General features: G+C 37.7%; 1 protein-coding gene across 4 annotated transcripts in view; it reads left to right on the top strand.

Moving 5' to 3' along the window:
• LARP4B (La ribonucleoprotein 4B) overlaps positions 1-13450 on the top strand; it is a 55886-nt gene that overhangs the window by 29132 nt on the left and 13304 nt on the right. For all 4 annotated transcript variants that reach the window (XM_027720737.2, XM_039391361.1, XM_027720738.2 and 1 more), the window contains exons 3-10: positions 1745-1892; positions 2083-2244; positions 4406-4487; positions 4868-5004; positions 7408-7511; positions 9282-9392; positions 9907-9960; positions 10315-10524. In XM_027720737.2, the coding sequence (XP_027576538.1) occupies positions 1745-1892; positions 2083-2244; positions 4406-4487; positions 4868-5004; positions 7408-7511; positions 9282-9392; positions 9907-9960; positions 10315-10524 (1008 nt within the window). The remainder of the gene's footprint in view (positions 1-1744; positions 1893-2082; positions 2245-4405; positions 4488-4867; positions 5005-7407; positions 7512-9281; positions 9393-9906; positions 9961-10314; positions 10525-13450) is intronic.

Genomic DNA, 13450 nt, shown 5'->3' with positions numbered 1-13450 from the left:
TTTTTTTCTTTTTGTTTCTGTTTGTGTGAAAGTTTAAACGTTGGGCAAAGTGACTTGATTGCAGATTCTCAGTTCCAGATGAACTCGAGATAAACGCTTCAGTGTGGGAGAGGAAGCTTTCTGCAGACTGTTAATAGTGCTCTTTACCTTTGTATAGGAAGAAATGTTTGTGGATTTCCTGAAGTTCTTGTTTGGTAGCAACTAGGAAATATTTGCTCACTTCTGGAGGTGATCTTCTGAAGTACTGGAGAAAGGAGTGGCTCCAGGAGAAGTGAGGGGAATGAGCTGGGCTGGATCTTGGAAAGCTGGGATAGGAAACAAATGAAGCCGTTGGGACAGAGTCCTGAGTAACGAGCTCTGGGGCCCCTGCTTGAGCAGGGAGGTTGGACTGGATGACCTCCAGTGGTCCTCTCCAACCCTACTTACCCTGTGAAAGCCAACCTGCAGCAGCTGCTGCTCCCTTTCCTTCCCTGCTGAGCAGAGCCAGTGCTGGATATTGTTCCCCTCACTGACTTGGAGCAGTTGCTCTGACCTTGCCCAGCAGTCGCTGTGTGGGCAGTGGGTTGAACTTGGGGCTGTTTGCTGTCTCCTGGGGGAACTTTGTATATTAAAAGTGGAAACTGATGGAACTTACTGTCATCTCTGAATAGTTACTATTCAGGTAGTTATGTCAAACACTTCCACTTTTTATAAGTCTTTTCTCTGTTGCTCAATAGGTGTGTTTGAGATTTTTTAGATCTTTTTGCTTTCTGGATATATTTTCTATGCACTGTGATAATAACTATCTGAGTGCATGTGTTAAAGAAGATTTAAAGCTTCATGGAGTTTTGGAGTGCCTGTCTTAAATGCTGCAATGTTCCTAGAATCATAAGTTCACAAAACAAATTTTCAATGAGCTTTTTTAGTGTGTCTTAATATGAACAATCCTCTTTCCCAGTATAATTGTATTAAAACATTCCAAGTATATTCTTTGTATGTAATAATTTAATGCATTTTGCTCAAACATTAGCAACACAAGAGAAAACTTTCTCATGTAACTATCAGAAAAGTATTGTAGATGCTTGCACTGCGGAGAGCAATCTCTCTGAAACACAGATATAATCATTTATGTGATGGTTGTATATAACCATATATAATCATTAAATGTGTGCATTTCCAATCCAGGCTAAAAGAGATTGTCTTGATGTTTTAACTGGATCTGATAATTCATCTCTTCTGTCCTAATGCACTGTTCCTCCTCTTGAAGTAATGACAGAAGTTGTCATGCACATCTGATTGCTTTCAATTTTCCATAATGCTTCATCAAGAATGTTACATGTTTATATAAGTTCAGAAAAAAAAAAAAAACCTTGTACTTTGGTATTTTCTTGATTATTTTTTTCTTAATTGTTATTTTGCAGAAACAGATACAATACCAATATAGTCAACATCAGGTAGACATGTATATTAGAGAACTGCCTGAAGTCTAGGTCAAGTATGGGTTTGAAATGTTTGTTGTTGTTTGCTTTGCTTGGCTAGCCTTTTCTGATGATTCTTAATCAGGGAAATGAATTCCATGCAGCACAATTCAGTTGGTTTTGTACCTGAAATGATTATGGGAATTCAGTTAATATATTCAGATGTGAAAAAACTTGACAGTACCGTCTTGAATTGTATGTCTAATACTGTTATTTGAAACTGTTCATATCTACACACAGATGCATGCTGTGCATCCACAAAGTGCATAATCAATTTCTTTTTGTAGGAGTCAACCAAGGTTTCCGAGTTAAACCCTAATGCAAAGGTGTGGGGAAATCATATGTTACACTTGGAAGCAAGTGGTGCCACTGATGGTAGTGTGAGCAAAACGTGGGAAGAAATACCTGACCAACCTCCAGATTCTTGTAAAGAAGGTATGAATGACATTTTCTAGCTGTTGCTCAAGCAAAAGTTAAAACTCAGTGCAGAATTTTCTCAATTTTAGTTTTCTGTTAAAAAAATTAAAGCAAACGTGTAAGCAACTTTATTTCAGATTTAGTTGTAACTGTGAAGTCACAGTGATTAGAAAGAATGCTTTCTGAGTGTTTGTCATCTGTGCTGCAGGACTGGATGCCAACGGTGATGGCGACAAAAAGCATCAGAATGCAGTGCTGACAGAGCTGCCGGAGCCGTCACCAGCTGTTTCGGTGTCAGACCAGACAGATATGAACCCTTTGGCTCTCGATCATTCTGAGTATGAGTCTATGCATGAAACCACCCAGACAGGTAAGAGAAAGCTAGTATTTGCTTGGGCTTAGTTTTAAATAAAAAAACAAACGTGTATTTTGAGTTGAACAGTGAGCATCTAAAAAACCCCCAAAAGCCCCCCCAAACTACACCACTTTTGTTGCTTAAGATTTGCATGCTGTAAACAGACCCTAGAAAATCCTGTGTCTTCTGCAGTCACACTTAGACATGTTTGGAGACCAGTCTTGTCCTGGTATAAGTCTTATGAGGTGGTGCACAAACGTTCTGGATTTAACTGAGTATTTTCTGGAATGTGGTTCTGAATGAAAATCCCTAGACATTTACATTTAGATATCTACCTCTTTAAGCTGCACGTTTCTCGTTGGGTCAGGTGGTGAGGTGAGGTTCACATAGCGTTTGTGTCTCAAGTAGTAATGTTAATGTGTGGAAAGACCAGTCTTGTACTTGAAATGCTAAAATAGGCAACATTTTAATCTAACTTCTTTGCGTTCTTATTTAATGAACTTTTAGGGGTTTTTTTCAGTGCAACTGGTAGTAGCTGTAGTCTATACCAGATGGTATGTTTTAAGAAGTTTCTGGAAAGTAGTGTAGAGATTCAGTCATGCTTATATTTCACTGAAAGGGACAGAAGGTCTGCAAGATGCATGTGGGATTACTACTTGAAGTGAGGGATGGGAAGGAGAGGAAAATGTGCTGGGTGTTTCTTGAGATTCACGGGAGGTCTGTTCCTTGTTCATTGTGCTTAGCTGATTTTATAACATGTATTTAAAATTACCAGTATAGCATCCATAATAGCTGGAAATCAAGACAAGTAAAATCAGACACGGTCGTGGGATCATCCTTGCTTATGTTAAAAAACTGAAAGCTCTCTTTGACTCTTCTACTTAAGGGTACTATTGGGGAATATTAAGTAATAACTAGATGGCAAGTAGAAAGTTGTATTAAAGGTGCCTCACAGTCTAGAAGGGAACGGTATTCTTCAGATTAGTGTTAAAACTTGTCAGCATGTCCTTTATGTGCCCAAAATAGTTAACTTTTAACAAGAGTCAGATAGTGTTGTAAGCAGCTGAACAGCACACTGGATCTGTTCCACCTGGTGAATAGTGAGTGACACAGGTGGTCCCAAGTCTGAAATCTGATTTTTAATTTAATAATTATTTTTTAAAATGCAGAGAATTTTGTTCCTTGCTGGCTTTTGGACAAGAAAGGGGAGATGGGGAAGGAAAATAGTGGTTAGAACATAAGTGTATTTCTCGGGTGTTGACCTTATCTTGTTCCGAGTAGAACACGTGAAGGACAGCATGGTGGGAAGAAATTAGAACTTGCTTTAGGAAGAAGAATGGTTAAGGAAAGCTGAAGAAAAGGATGAAAGTTACTGAAGGGAAGGGTATAGAGGGCAATACTTTTAAAAAAACCCTAATTTACGTAGGTATATATTAAATAACATGTTACTAGATGTTTTATAAATCTCTAAAAGCCACACTAAACTTCTAATCTTTAAACAGTTCTCCCACTGGCACAAATAGTTTAACCTCTACTGACATTAGTATACTGGGTCTAAATTAAAATGAACATAAAATCCATGTTTTCCATGTGATGATAATTTTGAAACTCCCAAGTATAAGAAAAAAATTAATTTTGCCTTCTTAACCAAAAGATTGTCAATTACACATGTGTTGCTAGTAGATTGTATATCTGTTGATATTTTATAACCTCATTTTTGGAACTCTTTTCTGAGTTAGTGTATCGGTAATTTCGAGTGAGGGCTGAAGTATGGAGTGCCTTCATTACATTGCTCTCTTGCTGCATTAGTCAGGGCTTAGTCAGCTAGAAAGAGGTTAGTTTTCTGAGAATGGAGGACAGGTCTACAAGCTAAATCAGTTCAGTATTTACTTCGAGATGGGCTTGTAGCTGTTCTTCTAAAATGCTTCAGATTTTCATGTATTTGGAGAACAGAGGTTAATAAGTGAAGTCAGACATGTTTTCTCTTTTCTGTCTTAAATAAAAAGTGTTCCCACGCAGTTTCGGTGGTTGGTGAACTAATACATAATGAACATCTATTGAATCTGAAAATTTGTTACTACTTATATAGTGACTTATAGACATGATGGTTTGATTAAAATATCTGTTGTGTAATACAACAGAACTACATTTTAATCCGAAGTATTTTAATTATTAGGTGGAAACGAACAGTTGCAGCCAGAAGGTCAGGAAGATTTACGAGAATTACTGAAAAAGACACTGGAATTCTGTTTATCTAGGTATGTATATACGTAAATGTAGCAAACTGGGGGATAACCAACAAGACCTAGTACCTAACTTGGGATGTGTGTTAATATATTTTTCATCTGTCTCTTAAAACTAAAGTGGAAAGGATGAGAATTTGGGGGAATTAACATGCTAATTTCAGAGTATCATATTGATGTACCTCTTAAAGCTTACATGAAACTTAAAACTGTTTTGTTTTTTTTTTGGTTTTTTTTTGCAAATTAAAGCTGAGAAACTTAAGCTTTATTTAAGCAAATGATTTTAATTAGTTAGTGAAAATGCTGAAGGAATCTGCTCTCTACTATGTGATGAGTTTTTGTTTCAAGTTGTATCTGTGACACTTGTCCATTTTTATTTTTTTTTCTCCCAACAGAGAAAATCTTGCCAGTGACATGTACCTTATATCACAGATGGACAGTGATCAGTATGTGCCAATAATGACAGTAGCAAACCTTGATCATGTCAAGAAACTCAGTACTGATATGGATTTGATTGTTGAAGTGCTGAGATGTAAGTAAAAGCTCCTCAATTTCAGAAAGCATTTTGGTTATTACCATAGGACTATTAATCTGAATTTTCAATCTTTCCTTTTTAACGTATTGCAATAATAGGCCGTTATTTTTATGTAAAGCATTAAACAGCCCAAGCAGCTTGCAGTTTAGACCATCACAGTTATAGAACTGTATTTTTATCAAAGCTACTTCATATTGCTGGTATTGGATAATGGTCTGTGCAAATAAGAATAATGTGAGTTTAAATTGTGGGATATGGTGGGACAACTCACATAATTGGAGGATCACAACGGATGTCTCAAAGCTGTTTTGTAAAGATAGATGGGGAAGAAGAGATGGAGAAGTCACTCTCTTTTAGCAGAATCTTGAATGTATAGAAGTCAACTACATCAACTGGAAGCTCTGTGCAATACCTCTGGGTCAAGCTCAGAGGGGTTATCTCCAAGGGGGATCTTACAGTACCTCCAAACCAAGAAAATAAGACCAACAAAGCAATATTTGGGTCACTTAAGCAAGTTTTGGATCAACCAAACCTGGTTCTTACAGGTGACTTCAACTTCTCAGACATTTGTGGGAAGAACAATACAGCAGCTCATCTCATCCATCAAATTTCTGGAATGTGTAGAGAATTGTTTTCCCGTACAAGTGTTAGATGTGCCGACCAGGAATGAGGCACTGCTGGACTTGCTACTCAGAAACCAAGAGAACCTGCTTTGTAATGTCTCAGTGATAGCCTTGGCTGTAGCAATCACAGCATTGTGGGGTTTAGGGTCATGCTGAGCACACTGAGGGTTGGTACTAAGGTTTTAGATTTTAGAGAAGCAAAATTCAGCTTACTCAGAGCACAGTTAGGAGGGATTCTGTGAGAAGCTTCCATGGAGGATAAAGGAGCTAATGAGTGCTGAGAGTTCTCTCCTGGAAGCACAAAAACATTTCACTTCCTTTAAAGGTAAGGAAAGTAGGTGGATCAAGAGACCCCCTTGACTTAACTCTGTGCTTTTGAGTCTGCTCAAAACCAAGAGAGAGGCATACCAGAGACAGAGGAGTAGATGAATACCTGTTGAAAGCTACAAGGGCATTGCCAGGGTGCACAGAGATGCAGTTAGAAAAGCAAAAACTCAGCTCAAATTGAATTTGGCCAGAGATGTCAAAAGCTACAAGAAAGGGTTCTTCAGGTATGTAAACAATGAACAGAAACAGAAGGAAAATATTGACCCTGTGTTAAACAGGAGAGGTGAACTGGTCACCAATGACACTGAAAAGACAGATTCTTAACATTTTCTTCACCTCTTTTACCAGCACTGATGGGCCCCAGACCTTGGGAACAGGTTGACCCAGGTTGATGTAACCACAGATGCACTGTCAGTGAAGGAAGAGTTGATGTGTGAACTGTTTCAGGGGCTCGACCCCTACAAATTGAGGGACCCTGACAAATATCCATCCGTAGGTGTTCAGAAAGCTGGCTGACATCATTGTGAGACCACTTTCCATAATCTCTGAGAAGCTGTGGAGATTAAGGGATGTCCCAGAAGAGTGGAAGGCTTATGTTACCCCCATCTATTAGAAGGGCTTTAAGGAGGACCCAGGAAATTACATGCCTAACAGTCTTACTTCATTTCCTGGGAAAGTTATGAAACAAATCCTCTTGGGGACTATCACGGGTCAAATGAAGCACCTGGTTGTGAAAAATCAGCTTGGGTTCACCAAGGGCAAATTGTGCTTGACACACCTGGTCACCTTCTATGACAAAGACCTTATTACCATGTTCTAGTATTTAAAATGTGACTGCAAAGAACATGAAGACTCCTTTTATACAAAGAGTCATGTGGTAAAGATGGGGGATAGTGGGTCCAAGTTACTTCTTGGGAGATTCCAACTGGACACAAGAGGAACATTTTCCACAATGAGAACAATTAGTCATTGGAATAATCTTACCAGGGAAGTAGTGTGTTCCCCAACACTGGATACTTTGAAGATTCAGCTGGACAGGGAACTGGGCCATCCTGTCTTGACCATGTTTTTGCTAAGAAAAGTTGCATCAGATGGTCCAGAGGTCCAACCTGGTATTATGTGTTTCTGTGATTAATTTCTCAGAGAAGGCTGGTGGACGTTACCACTAGGGTAAGAATCAAAAAAGAACATGACTCAACGTGTGCTTTAGAAGAAAATAGTATTGAATTGGGAATTTCTAGGCTGGAAGAGTGTGGAAATTATAAGGAACATGTCTACTTGGTTTCATATGTTTGAAAGTATTCTCAGTCATCGTCTGCTCATTTCTTAATGTTCGAAAGTATTTGAAGCTTTGCATTGCATTGCATAACTGTGTCCACAGCATCTTTTGGTGTGCAAAGCTATTATGATTGCTGACCTCTGAAATACATTCTTGTCTCTTCTCTCTTAGCGTTGCCTTTAGTTCAAGTGGATGAGAAGGGGGAAAAAGTTAGGCCAAATCAGAATCGCTGTATTGTGATTTTACGTGAAGTACCTGAATCTACTCCCATTGAAGTAAGTGATTCCTTGTTATGTAAAGAATACTTTTCCCCTAGGATTTAGAAGTTAGATTTCCGGATTTCAATAAGCATATTACATTTCTCTCAGCATTTCCGAAGCTTAGTTTATTGTGTTTATTTGGAAAATAAATATGTTTGATAGGAGTATGTTGCTCATAGGAAGGCTGTGGTAGAACCTGTAGCTCTGCAGAGGACTGAGAAACTGACAGTGCTGTCTTTGGTAGAGCTGCCATCATTTTCTTGGGCACTGCCTTATCCATATGCACTTAGTGGATAAATAGCAAAAAAGACGAAGGAAGATAAGGCTTAGCCTAGAAAATGCCACTGTTGAATCTTGAAGCTTATTCAAGTAAAGTACTTAAAGCTTTGCAAACATGTCCATAATGCTGAGTTGAGAGCTGTAAATAAGTCACTTAAGGATCTCCACTGGCTTGTGGAACGAGTGCAACAGTAGAGAACTTGATTCTTTAAAAGATCCTCAATGCAACTCTGATGTAGGCAGGACTATGACTAATGGGAATATTAGAAAAGATTATGGGGCTGTAGATTAAACAATCCTGAATTTTCAAAAAGGAGGAGAAGGCACAGATTCTTGATGATAGGTAGATATTTTATTTTTCCCTCTGTTTAATTTTACAAGGAAGAGTAAAGGTTCTGAAAGAGTTGCTCTTCTTGATAGTCTTCAGAAAAAAAATCAAAGTACTGCACTTTAAAAACTTACTACAAAAAAATAAGAGGCCTTAATAAATAGGAACATGATAAAATGAATTGGAAGGAAAAAGCTGGATATTTGCTATGTACGTAGCTTAAAGATAATAGCCCCTTCTAGCTTTCCAAGTGAAATGAAACCTTTCAAAGACTGCCTAGCTTTTAGTATTGTAGATTCTTTTTTAATAGATATATTTATTTTTGTTGCTGTCATCAGTTTGTCACATTGGATGTGTTACCCCTGGGTGGTCATTCTTAAATGCTTCAGACAAAGTTCTGAGGAGTCTTTATTTTCAAAAAGAATTTGTCTCAAGTGAAGTGTTTTATACATTGTGTTTAAATTTGCCAGACTGAAAAAATCTAGACTTACCTGGCCAGATTTAATAGCCTACATTTTCTGGTACAGCAGTGTCAGGCTTTATTTAAGCAACAAAGTTCCAAAATACTGTAAAGGCCTCCCAAGTTGTGTTGCCTTTTGATGCTGCTCACCTCAACTCTGTGAGGAAAAACAAAAAATATGTAAATAAATTAAAATATGAAGTCCAATGTTTGTGTTTTCTCTAGAAACTAACAGATTATGTTTGAGGTAACGTAAACCCTGTTTCAAATACGTGAGTCTGTAGACATTTGAGTTGAAGCTTATCTCTGAGTTTCTGCTGAAAGGGCAGAATTCTCCTGTCCTGTGCCATATGCACGGGTTTTTGTGAGGCTCCATGGTTTTAGGGACTGAAGAGAAATAGACATCTTTCTGCACTTGATACCAAGGTTAAATGTCTCTCTATGGCCTAAATAGTTTATCCCCCCATATTTAAAGGGAGCAGGCAACTTCTCTTGCATTATGGCCTTAGACAGTGCTTGTTTGAATTCCTCCTAGCTAGCAGGTAGATTGGAGAGAGCTATCACTGCTGCAGGTGTTCTGAACTCCTCAGTTCTGTTTTGTAAGCCTGAAAGTACTTTCTCTCTTTCTTGCTTGGAGTTCCAAAGTTTTGCACTTCAAATTGATGTTTTCTTCTCTCCATCCCTTCTCTCTACCTTGTTATCAAACCACTTTCTTCAGGAGGTTGAAGCACTTTTCAAAGGAGACAATTTGCCTAAGTTCATCAACTGTGAGTTTGCCTATAATGACAATTGGTTCATCACATTTGAATCTGAAGCCGATGCACAGCAGGTAACACTATTTTTTGAAGCATATTAGAACGTAACAGTAAACAAGGACAAGATGAGGGTGAATTGACAGGTCTTAAACAGTATTACAAATGCGTAACAATGAAAAAGAATAATACCCAAACCTCTAAAAACAGTAATGCTTCCCCTGAGCTAGTACTATCAGTGCTACTAAACATAACTCTTAAGAGTTTTATCTTGTTCATCTTTATCTTTGGTGTCCTGGCCAAAGCTACGATTTTTTTTGTACAGAGAACATTGATATTTTGGGTGAAAATTGATATTTTGGGTGAACCATTGAAATGCTTCAGTCATAACCATTAAAGTCTTGTTTTAATGCTACTGAAGCACTTCTGCAATGATAACCTAAATTTAGGTGAATGCAGATTATATATGAGTTTTCTATAGTGTAACATTAGCAGACACTCCAGGAATTATTGGTAGGCTCAGCCTGTCAAAATGTAAGTTTCCTGTGTTTAAATTATATGTGACAAATAAGATAATTACTTTTTTTAAAGGCTTACAGATACCTTAGAGAAGAAGTGAAAACTTTCCAAGGAAAACCAATTAAGGTAAATAGAGCTTTATGGGGTTTGGGGGGAAGCTTGTGGCTTTGTTCTGGTTTTTGTGGCGTTCACTGTGTTTTCTAATATAAATTTAAATGGTACAGTCTCAGGAGCCACGTGACCTGGAGTTGGGTTTTGAAATGTAGCCCATACAATGCTACTTCTCCTTTTCCTCCTTTCTGACAGTGGCATATGCAGCCCAGCATCAGGCAGCAGGAAAGCATTGAGCTGTTCCTACTGTCCTTGAAGCAGAAAGCAGTTACTGACAAGTGTCCATTTAAAATTTGAGAGCTGCTGGTTTGAACCATCCTGATATAATTGGAAAGGATGCTGTAGTAAATAATCTCATCTCCTTTGCAGGCAAGGATAAAAGCAAAGGCAATAGCTATAAACACATTTTTGCCAAAGAATGGATATAGACCTCTGGATATGAACCTCTACACGCAGCAGCGTTACACAACATCCTTTTACATACCTCCAGTATACAGTCCCCAGCAGCACTTCCCATTGTACAGCTTAATTGGCCCACAGACCTGGTCAGCCACACACAGCTACCTTGACCCTTCATTGGTAAGTCTCTTGATTGTGAAGCAGTTCTATTCTTTTCAAAGTTTGGTACTATTTTCTTACGAAGTACTGTGGTGTAGGAAGTATATGTGTCCTGAAAAGGGGAGTTTAAGATTCTAATTCTTCTTGAAAAACAGTCCTTCAGAATCCTTGCCATGGTGTACAAAGATGGATTATTTGAAATTGTATGTGGTCTCAGGCTGGAGTGTGATTCTTTTTGAGGCTGTTCTTTAGTAAAGATTATTAACTAAGCATTACCAAAAGAAATCTTAGTAAGAATTTCTTTTAGCAGTGGGTTAAAGCTTCTTTAGAAATTAGATCTTCAGAATATGTATGTGAATACCAGAAAAAGCAATTCTGATATGTACAGAATAAACTTAATGGAATCAGATAGATAAGGATAATGTGATATCTTGATCTTCTAGCAGGAAATTAGACTCTAGGTTGACATGCTGAATTATGCTATTTGTCATGTTCTTAAAGCAAAATATTTTCTGTGCAAAAGTAACGTCTTTTCGCAATAAAAAAATAAAATTACTTTTGCCAATTACAAAGATCACTTTTAAATTACCTTTTTTTTTTTTTTTTTTTTTTTTTTTTTTTTTTTTTTTTTTTTTTTTAAATTTTCTTAAGGAGGCTATTGGTAAGCCTTAAAGCTAGAGTGATAGCAATAATCCTTATATATTCTAATGGGACACCCTTTTCATCCTGCAGTCCTGCTTCCATCTTCTCCATTGTGACAGTCCCATCAGAATTACCTTGGCTCCTTTTAGTCTGCCTTTGTTATTCTACAAAAACTAACAGGAACATAGTTTCCTGTAATGACTGGGAGACTAAGGGTTCCTAGCTGGAGCCTCTTTCTTTCCTCTGGAAATGCCTCTTTACCTGCAGCTTAAAGGAACACGGGTAGCAATGCTCAAAATTAGAAGTTCTTTAAAGATTTTTTGGCAGAGGATTAACATGTCCTTGAACAAACTTGAGCAAACTTCTTGTGTACTGAATAGCAAGCTAATTAAAAAGTTGGTGTGCTAAAGACTTCACAGGCAGGGAAAGTAACCAGAGCCCTTGCAGGGGAAGGCAAAAACTACCTTGCTAAGCAGCAATGAATGTGAATGTTCTTCTAGATAAACTGACTACTGCAGTCTTGCTATGGGATACTGAAGTAGCTGGGTGAGACTGCTGTAGAAGACATAGATTAATTGGCCACAGCATACTGTGTACCTACCTTATGTTGTCCTGGAACTTCTTGTGTTCCAGAAAACTTACCAGTCCTGTCCTTTGGGGAAGACATTACAAGTTTGCCAGCATTAAAGAGCTTGTACCTTTCTTAGTCAAAACAGAAAATTAACTGTCTGAGCTTTATCTCCCACTGTTTTGCAGTGTATTGTCATTGGTTAGTTCCATTTTATGTACATGAATGTAACATGATGTTTCTTGATTCTTTTGTAGGAAAAGCTATATTTGAATAGAAATCACTTAAGGAGAACAGGGACCATGAGGAGCCATGACACAGGAATAATTTTCATGAGACAGGGTTACAGTTTGCATGTAGAGACTTGTATGAAAATATTGCGGGTTTGATCCCTGTATGAGTCATTCTCTTAGGAGTTGGCCTTGTGGTCCTTGTGGGTCCCTTGCAACTCAGGATATTCTGAGAACTCTGTGGTCTCTGTAGCAGAAATTTCTCTCTTCTGCTTCAGCATAAGCACTAACAATACTTTCTCTCATCTCTAATTTGAGGTTGAATACACTCAGTAGTGTGGGCATACCATTTTTGTTCTGAAACTAGAATATGGCAACACATGTCCTCAATTCTAAAACCACCTAGTTCTTCATCATGTACTTAATAGGGTTTGAGAAAATATCTAGTTTGTCCTTCTTGGGAGGGGAAAAAAAACTTTAAAAGTATGTTTGAGGCAGATGACTTCTGTGGAGATGCTTTTGGTACTATTGGAAAATGGAAAAAAAAACCCAACAAGCATTTTTTTCTTCCAAAAGGATCATCCATCATTATAAAGAAAGAAGGGTTGACCATTGCTAAGGTCCCTTTAAGCAGTGAATTAAACTTGTTTTCCTTTAGTATGTTTAGTGTCTTCTTGTTATTCAGGCTTACTAGCTTTTATGGAATTTTGCAGCATTTAAGTTGTAACTCTGAAACCAGAAAGTACTTCAAAGCAGTATTTTGATGAAACTCTGTTCCTAAAAGAGATTTTTTGCTCTCCTGATGGCCTTTTTGTGGAGTCTCAGGTAGAATTTGCTGTCGTGCATGCTGAGTTAGGCTAACAGTAGTTTGACACATGACAGCTTTGGTGTTAAATTTTCTTTTCCATCGATAAGTGATTTGTCTTAATTTCTGCAAGAAAGCTCGGTCAGGTTTAAAGACACCTTTATAGGAGATGGTGTTACTCCCAGCTGTTTTTCGTCATTTAATAAAGTGTAGAAAGATTCTTACTGTTCTGCGTTGTAGTTATTTTCAGGGGGAGAAGACTAGCAAGCTTTTGCTGATGCTAAAAGTAACATGTCCTAAATGAAACTCACTTGTACATTTAAATAAAAAAGACAAAAGTGTGCTAGTGAGGTTGGAAAAATTACTTTGAACATGCTTCAGGTTTTGAGATATCTTGTTAATACAAGACACTGATAGGCACCCACGCCAGGAAATCTTTTACTAATATTGCTTTTTCAGACAAGAAGACAGTATTTCACATGTGGAATAAGGTGGTAAGATATGAAAAGCATCAGAGCTCCACTTAACATCCATTTATTCTCTGGGCTTTATTTAGGTATCACATGGAAGTAAAATGAGTAACTAAAAAGACTTTTTTTCCTTTTAGGGGGGGATTCACATATGCATTTTTAGAAAAACAATTACAGACTATGTAGATTAGAGATTCTTTGACAAAAAAGTATCTGTGTACTCCAAAGTCCT

This window comes from Pipra filicauda, unplaced genomic scaffold (genome assembly GCF_003945595.2).
Source record: "Pipra filicauda isolate LSUMZ 115617 unplaced genomic scaffold, ASM394559v2 scaffold94_size2452230_pilon, whole genome shotgun sequence".
Taxonomy (NCBI): domain Eukaryota; kingdom Metazoa; phylum Chordata; class Aves; order Passeriformes; family Pipridae; genus Pipra; species Pipra filicauda.
Note: the sequence above shows the minus strand (reverse complement) of the source record. Positions and strands in the feature narration are given on the sequence as shown.